We start from the raw sequence: 9,139 nt of genomic DNA, 5'->3' as shown, positions 1-9,139 counted from the left end.
ATTTAAAAAATTAAAGTTAAAAAATGGGGTTTTAGAAAATAATATTTTTTTTTAATTTTATTTTAGAAAAAATTCCTATTTTTTAACAACACTATATGTTGAGAAAATATTGTTATTTTTAACTAACAATAATTTAGACTCATATTTATAGAAATTTTATACACAAAAAATATATAATTTACACTTATATTTATTAAAATTTTGTACATATGAATTAATATAATTTTTATTTATATTTTTTTAAAATTTGTACACAAATTAATAATTTTTTTATTAAAAATAATTTAATATTTATACTCATCAAATAATAACAAAAAATATTAAAAAAATTACTAATTCAAAGGAATTTTCCTCTTTTCTTTTTCATAAATAAATGTTTTTCCAATTTAGAAATGGAACAATTATCGAAGCCGAACCCGCTTTTCTCCACTCAGCTTCACTTGGCAAGTGGCAATCCAACTTTCCATTGGTGACGTCATCTACGGTCCCTCCAACAACGTCATCACATCTAGATCGCCCCTTCAGCGACGGCCACGTGTCGTCATCATTGAAATCCCTAGATCATGATAATGCACCCCCAGCCAAAGACTCAGCGCGTGCATTCCACGCATCTTAATGGCCCAACAGTTTTCACTTCAAATTACTATACACATTTATTGTTCACCAAAATTAGATACAAACGGACCAATAGAATCTTTGTATGCTTTGCCACTGCTCTAAAAAGGATGCACGCGCCTAGTGTCGGCTGAGATAGATAGCATCATCAACAATATTTGTATACTTATCATATTTCTACACTAAATTAATATATGATTTCTTATTAAATAAAATATATATGCCGTTAATTAAAATAACAAACAAATGTAATAATAAAATTAAATACAAATAATAATTTATTAATTATTAGCAGTTTCTTTTATAGCTAAAATTTTATTCTCTTATTGTCATCTTTTATATACATCTTTTTTTTTCTGGTCTGTTTCTCTTTATTTTTCCACAGAGAAGTACACAGCTATATTACCCACCCTATAATTTGTCCAAAAAATCTTCGGTACCAATAGCCTTCACTTGTTTCTATGTAAAGTTGTTGTTATTATTATAATCTTGATCTTAATTTTCAGGAGCATGGATAGCCTTGGGAATTCTTCTTCAGCCATGAATGGTGTCCAACAAAAAACACCAACTAAAAGAAGCAATAAGCAGAAGAAGAAGAACAACAATAATAACAAGAAGGAAATCAAGGTTGTGTACATATCCAACCCCATGAAGGTGAAGACTAGTGCCTCCGAATTTAGGGCTTTGGTGCAAGAGCTCACCGGCCAGGATGCTGAATTTCCTTATGACTCTTCTAGATTCAAGGGTTATGGCAGCGACCACGACGGCGACGACGACAGCAATAATAATAATAATACTAAAGGGGGTTATGATGATAATAATTGTACGGATAAAGTTGGTTATGATGAAGTAAACGATGATACACTTGTGGTAGTACCTCCTCCTTCTCCTCCTTCTCTTCTTCCTCCGCCGGAAAACCCTAATTGGGAAGAAAAAATTGTCGCCGGCGAAGGAGGAGAAAGAGGAGGATCTTCGTCAATAGAGAGCTTTGAGCCGTTTGATGAAGTTTTCACGCCTCAGATGATAGAGAGCATCTCGTCCTTCATTCCATCAAGTGTCTACTATGAATCTCCCCAACTTGATCAAGTGGTGATGCACTACAATTATGTTCATCAATGATGAACAATTATCTCAAGGCAAGTTTTAATTTATTGTTGTTATTGGCAAATAATTGTTGCTTTAGTTTTAATTCAATGTGTTGATTTTCGGGAAAAAATATTTGGGATCAAATGGTCAATCTTACTTTGTTGCAGTTTGTCTATAATTAACTATCATATAATAATTACATTATTATTACTTTATAATAATTAGTTAATTATCTGTACTCCTAATTTCTTTAAGTTGAATGTGTGTGATGTGTCTATATATATGGCCAAGTTGATGGAATATAATAGAATTTAGGTAAATATTGTGATGAGGATATATTTAATTAGCATAGGATAACTCTAGGATAATATTTAGGATAATTATTTCTGGAAATAGTTTGCGTCCTTTTGGTATATTCGGGTTTGGTGTGATTAAAAAGTTACTTAGCAAGTTACAAGAAACTGAGTTTTTTTATATTTTATTTTATTTTATATTTGGGGGAAGGACTTGAATTTGATGTTGGAAATAAAAAAGTGTGGAAAGAGAAATGGGGACCAAACTCACGTAAAGAAGACTTGAATGACCCATTTATTTTTAGTACATTTAATAATTCAAATAGTAAAGGCTGAAACGGTAGGTTCTGGATATGATGAAAAAATAAGAAACTTTTTTTGATTGTGTGCCAAAATGTACGTCCTTGATTTGAATGAAGAGTATTAATTACACATTACAAATACATATATCGTTGCGGCAGTTTGTTTGCAAACTTTTGATCTTCAGACTTTACTTTGTTAAAAAATATCTGATAAAAAAAATAAAAATAAAAAATAGTTAGAATTTATTTTATTTAATATTTATTAATTATTATATAAAAATTAATAAATCAAGTTTTAATTTTTTGTTTCTTTAATATTATCGTTCTACTTTGTTGTTGTCCAAAATATTTAGCACAACTATTTATATTTAGAAGATAGATAATTAATTTTTTTAATTAATATTAGATCATTTTTTAAAAAATATTTTATTTATTTTATATTTTATCTTAAATCATAAATTTTTTATTTTATATTTTAAATTATAAACTCTAAACTCTAAAGTTGGTTAATATAAATAAAAGTTAGTTTTCTATATTCTTATATTTTTTTTTATATTTATGTGTAAAACAAAGGAAAAAAAGCACACTAAAATTTAGAAATGTTAAGTAGTCAAATTATTTTGATAACTAAATTCAACCAAATTGGTTCAATAACTTAAGGACTAATAACAAAAATTTTAGTTAAAGAAAAAAAGAAAAAAAAAATAACGTCACAGTTTAAAATAATATTTATTTACTAAATCATGCTAAGTGTACAATTAATAAATTAGTTAGATGTAAAAGAAAATTTGTTAATTTTGTTAAATTATTTTAGATTAGTCAAGTCACTATACTTACAGAAAAATCTATTTGGACTTAATTACTAACTTATATATTCATCTAACATTTTCCTCCAAAATGTCTTAAGGTTAAGTGAAATTTATGAAGACACTATTTTTGGAGGGGGGGGGGGAGGTATCAAGTGAAAGTGATATTTTCTTAAAAGAAAGCTAAGATTAAATTTGTATTTAGAGTTAATGTATATTTTAACAATGTAATGCTCTTCATAATTTATCATAATATATTGACTAGAAATAAATGTATTAAAAAAAAACCAAACACAAAGGCAACAAAATGATATCAATGAAAATAATTGTTAAAAGAAAATTACAAATTACTTAATGATGAGGAGATTTAAGTTAATGAACACCAACTTCCCTTCATTTTTCATCTGTCCATCACTATAGCAGAATATATAGTGTAGTGCAGGTGGATAAGATCAGATAGAATTTCATATAAAACAGTAAATAATTAATCAATGCAAATTGCCTATATATTAAGATATAGATCACAAAATAAAGGATAAAGTTTCCTCATTAGGCTTGTTTATCACTGCCTCAAGCCTTTGGAAGATTAATTCGCTTCTTAGCTTGTCCACTTTAATTTATTCAATCACAACCTATATCTTTCTTTATGATTTTATATTCACTAAGTGTCTAAGCCCCTATATATATATATGGGTCACTAATTATATAGATAATTTACAGAATAAGCCTTATAGCTATATATATGGATAAACTAAACATTATTATTGCTCCTTTGATATTGTATTATTGTTAATATCAATTTCTCAGGATGAGACAGTTATTTCAGAAAATGATGAGATCAGGAAACAATATATATGTTATAATTAATAATAAAGTTCAATGAGTTTTATTTCTTCTGATAACAATTAGTATAATAGGCCAAACATGGAAAAAGGTGAAACCTATATATATTTACTATATATATTTAGAAAAAGAGTAAAGTATTTTTTTTGTCCTAACGTTTGGGGTAACTTTTAATATTATTTTTAATGTTTTAATCATCTTATTTAAGTACTTAACGTTTTAAAATTGATTTAATGTTGTTCTGCTGTTAGGGATCCGTTAACAGAATTGACGGCTGAACAAAATTGAGACGATTTTGAAATGTTAGGGATTTAAATAGGACGAAAATGTTGGGAACAAAAACGATACATATAAAATTTTAATTTTATCTTTCAATAATATCAATTTTTTACTGTACATAGTATTCAATTTTTTTTATCATATCTAAGTAAATTACACTTAATCACGTTACTTTCATTCTAAATAAATTTATTTTTTATAATTTTAAACTTAAAGTAATGTATTTTTTTTATAAATAAATAAATTTTACACTTTCATTTTAAATAAATAATGTCATGTGATTAGAATAAAAGTGTAAAATTAAAAAAAAAATATAAGTAATGTGTGATTAAGTAATGAAAGTAAAATTACATTATTTAGAATGAAAGTGTAAAAGTTATTTATTTATAAAAAAATTACATTATTTTAAGTGTAAAATTATAAAAAAATTAATTTATTTAGAATGAAAGTGTAGAATTATAAAAAAAATTATAAGTAATGTGATTAAGTAATGAAAGTAAAATTACATTATTTAAAATGAAAATGTAAAAGTTATTTATTTATAAAAAATTATATTACTTTAAGTGTAAAATTATAAAAAAAAGTTATAAGTAATGTGATTAATAAAGTTACTTTAGGCCCAGTTTGAGTAACTAACTTAATTAAGCTCTTTTTGATAAAATAACTTAAACAATAAATGACTCTGTTAAAAGTAACTTATAAATAAGTTATTTTGTGTTTGGATTTTTAACTCTAAAAGTGCTTATTTTAAAGAAATGTAATGAAAAGTAGAAGTATTATGAGAGAAGTCATTTTTTTTAACTTCTCTATAAGAGCATCTCCAATGGTGAGTTCCTCTTTGACTTTTTTCTGACATATAGGAACTCTAACCATTGGAGGAGAGAAGGAGTGAGTTCCCGCACAAGGATCAAAGTAAGGGAATCCCTCTAAGCAGGGACTCAAATTAACCAATAACAACTTGCCATTTGGCAAGTTATAAAAAAATAATAATATAAAATCTGAAATAATTAAATAATAATTAAATTAGTAATAATTATAATAAAAATTATATTAAATAATTATATTTTTATTTAATTAATAATTTATATTAATTATTTAAATAATAATTAATTAAATAATTAATTAGATTAAACAATTAAGTTTTTATTTAATTAATTATTTATATTATAATTAATATTGAATATTATTTATATTATTATATTAAATTATAATTAATTAAATTTACTTACATTAAAAAATAAATTTAATTTTTATACCTTATAAAATAATTTTTAGTTGAGTTGGTTATTTTTATTTTTAAAATTTAAAATGCTAATGATATTATTAAAATTAGCAGTTGTAAACACAAAACTATAAATTAGTATAATCTCGAATTATATATTGTGTATTATTATTATATATGAATTTATTTAATATTAATATCTTTTAATAATGAATTATTTTTAAATTTATAAATTTAAATAATATTATTAAAAAAAATTAATTATATTAATTTTAAGTATTTTAATTAATTAATTAAGTGGGACCACAATAGGGACTAAAGTTAGTTCCTCCTAATGGAGAAGAGAGAGATGCTTTGAGTTCCTATTTATTGTTTATGACGCAAAAGCTGATGTGGAGTTACTTTTTATGACAGGTGGGTCATAAACAGGAACTGGGATGAGTTCCCTACTGGAGATGGTCTAAGCTCCAAAATAGCTTCTTAGAAAGTTGCAATTTGGTTTTGAAAATTGCACCCGACATTAATACTACTACTTTTTATAAGTCAAAAGTTAAAAAAAAACTACTTCTAGAGTTTTCCAAACGGGCCCTAAGTAATAAAAGTAAAATTACATTATTTAGAATGAAAGTGTAAAATTTATTTATTTATAAAAAAATTACATTACTTTAAGAGTAAAATTATAAAAGAATTAATTTATTTAGAATAAAAATAATATGATTAAATGTAATTTACTTAGATATGATTAAAAAATAATTGAATATTATATACAATAAAAAATTGATATTATTGAATGATAAAATTAAAATTTATTTCTATGTATCGTTTTTGTCCCAACATTTTCGTCCTATTTAAGTTTCTAATGTTTTAAAATCGTCTCAATTTTGTCTCACTACCAATTCTGTTAACGGATCCCTAATGACAGGATAATATTGAGTCAATTTTGAAACATTGGATACTTAAATAGGATGATTGAAACGTTAGAGATAATTTTAAGACTTATTTCAAACGTTAGAGATAAAAATAATACTTTACTCTTTAGAAAAAGCTTTAATTTCTTTGGAAAAGAGTATATATATATATATATATATATATATTGCTATCATCATCAGTGTAAAGTGTAGCAAGACTAATAATTGATGAGCATATATATGCATGCAAATTGATTAAGCATTCCCACGAGAATATCATGGATACATATATTGTTATATAGTTAATGACAAATAATGCTATATGGTACCTACTTGTTTTCGTACTTTTGTTCTTTCAACACATTATTATTATTATGAGCTGTCTCTTCAAGCAATTAGTTCACAAAATAATGTATTTTAAGATATAAGTTAAATAAAGAATAAACATTGGGACTAATTTTTAATTAGTAAATTAAATATTAATAAATTTTTATAAAAAAATATTATTTTAATTATTATTTTTTAAGGATTTAAATTTTAAAATTTAAAATTAAAATTTATAATTTATAATTTAATATTTAAAATTTAAAATAAAAAATAATAAAAAATAAACTAATACTAATTAAAAAATAATTAGGCTTTTAGATAAATTCTAAAAAATACACTATTTTTTTGTAACTATAAGAGATAATAAGGATCTTAAATATTTCTTTTCTTTTAACATGATATTATTTTTTTTAGAAATTTAAGTGGATATATAAGTAGATACATAAATGATTATATCTTTAATATGTCCTCTTATGTAATAGTTTTCTTTTTTTTTAATTTGTGTGAATTTTTTTTTCTTGCATAAACTTTTTTTTATTTTTATTTGTCTTATACTATTTTTTTGTTTTTTGAAAATAACAAAGATCAAGCTGTAGATCTTCTAGTCATATAAACTCTGATATTATGTTATAAAATTAGGGTAAATAGTCAAATTCATTTTTGAAAGGCCACTTATTTTTTAAAAGATTTTTTTTAGTCAAATTCATTCTTCAAAGATTTTAAATTAATCGCATTGTTAGTCCTTCTGTTATTTTTTTTATTGACAGCGCCAAAATTTATTAATGTGGCATGTTAAGTGATATACTACAACACACATAGAAATTTTAATTGACTATTAGTCCAGAGCGAAGATAAAATTTGGGAAAAAGCCAAAGTTTAATTTTTTTTAATATAAAGAGATTAAAATTAAAATTGAGAGAGCTAAACTAAAGTTTATACATCACTTATAAAAAAAATTGAAGTTTAGGGGGCCACTGTCCCTTTATATATGAGTGGTTCCACCCCTACTATTAGCATGATAAATTTATAAAATTTGATCAAATTAAAATTTAATTAAAAAATAATTTTTGGAAATTAATTTAATTATTTATTTCTTTTAAAAATTTAAACAAATAAAAAGAAGCACATCAATAATTATATCTCTAATATTCTATTGGATTCATGTATGTCCATGTTAATGTGATATGGTCTTAAAAAAATGCGTGTCATGACTAAGAATTTAATTTTAAATCCATGTTACTAATTGCCGGATATAGTTTTGTTAAGGCTAAATGAGTGTAAACCTATGATACATGACATTGACATAAATATAGAGTACGATACAATACGAGACAAGACATGGAGATATACGAATTTTAAAATCTTATAAAATATATATATATAAAGTATTTTTTTAAAATAAATTATAATGATATTTTGATATTTTATTGTTATTAAAATATAAAATCATTTTTTAATTGTTTTTAATATTTTTGTAATTATATATAGCATATTTAAAATATTTTTTGTTTTAATAAATAATAATATATATTATTTCTAAACTCATTTCAAGAATACATATTAAGAATAAGGTTAGACATATACGCTGATACGCACGTGATGGGTATTTAGCTAATTTAAGTGTGTTCAAGTGTGTGAAAAATTTTTTTTATTAAGATATGGTTAAACACAACAGACATACGTATCAGACAAATATCGTATCCAAAATGTGTCTGATATGCGGACATGGTAATATATATATATATATATATATAAGAATGAATAATATCTTGTAAATTCATAGGATTTTTATTGGGTGAATAAAATTATTAATAAATTTCCATTCTTTGGATTTTTATTAGGAGGTGAAAAGAATATTAACCAAAAAAAAAAAAGATAGGAAGCAACTTGCTAAAAAGATTTCGAAGCTAATAACAATGACAATGAATGAAAAGAACGACACAAGCAAACATATATGACCATCAAATTAAAACTCAAGGACCGACATTAAGATTATTCAATATTTTTTTTTATTTTAGTGAAATATCATGTTAATCATTGTTATAAACATATATACCCAAGACTACTAGCTATTCAGTTCATCGTTATTATTAATTATAAGCTAGAATATATAATCTATTTTAGGAAAAAATCTTAGTTAACTATATAGTATTAAGATAATGAGTCATGGTTATATATATATACATAGAAAAAGGTTATTCTATCACATATTTCCCTTTTTTTTTTCCTCCTACAACTTGCATCTATTTTGTTTATCATCTCTCTTGCTAGTGGGATCAAACCTTTTCTTCTTTCTTTTCTGTCTCTCACTCAACTTGTTGGGTGGGCTTTGATCATTCTCTATCAGTTTACACTTGTCTTGGTCAGGTTAAATTACTTCATGTCTTTTCCGATTCTTCTACTGCTTGAAAAGCTATGGCGGCTATGATAGTAATCAATAATTTCCATATATATTACA

The 9,139-nt window shown here is 24.0% G+C and overlaps 1 protein-coding gene across 1 annotated transcript; it reads left to right on the top strand.

Annotated features, from left to right (window-relative positions):
- The first annotated feature begins 870 nt into the window (after window positions 1-870).
- Window positions 871-6,061, top strand: LOC112758786 (uncharacterized). The gene is made up of 2 exons (XM_025807539.3): window positions 871-1,751; window positions 5,861-6,061. Exon 1 carries the CDS (start codon window positions 1,126-1,128, stop codon window positions 1,732-1,734), a length of 609 nt encoding a protein of 202 aa, XP_025663324.1. The 5' UTR covers window positions 871-1,125; the 3' UTR covers window positions 1,735-1,751; window positions 5,861-6,061.
- Window positions 6,062-9,139: the final 3,078 nt, after the last annotated feature.

This window comes from Arachis hypogaea, chromosome 16 (genome assembly GCF_003086295.3).
Source record: "Arachis hypogaea cultivar Tifrunner chromosome 16, arahy.Tifrunner.gnm2.J5K5, whole genome shotgun sequence".
Taxonomy (NCBI): Eukaryota; Viridiplantae; Streptophyta; class Magnoliopsida; order Fabales; family Fabaceae; genus Arachis; species Arachis hypogaea.
This window is presented reverse-complemented; position numbering and strand designations above follow the sequence as displayed.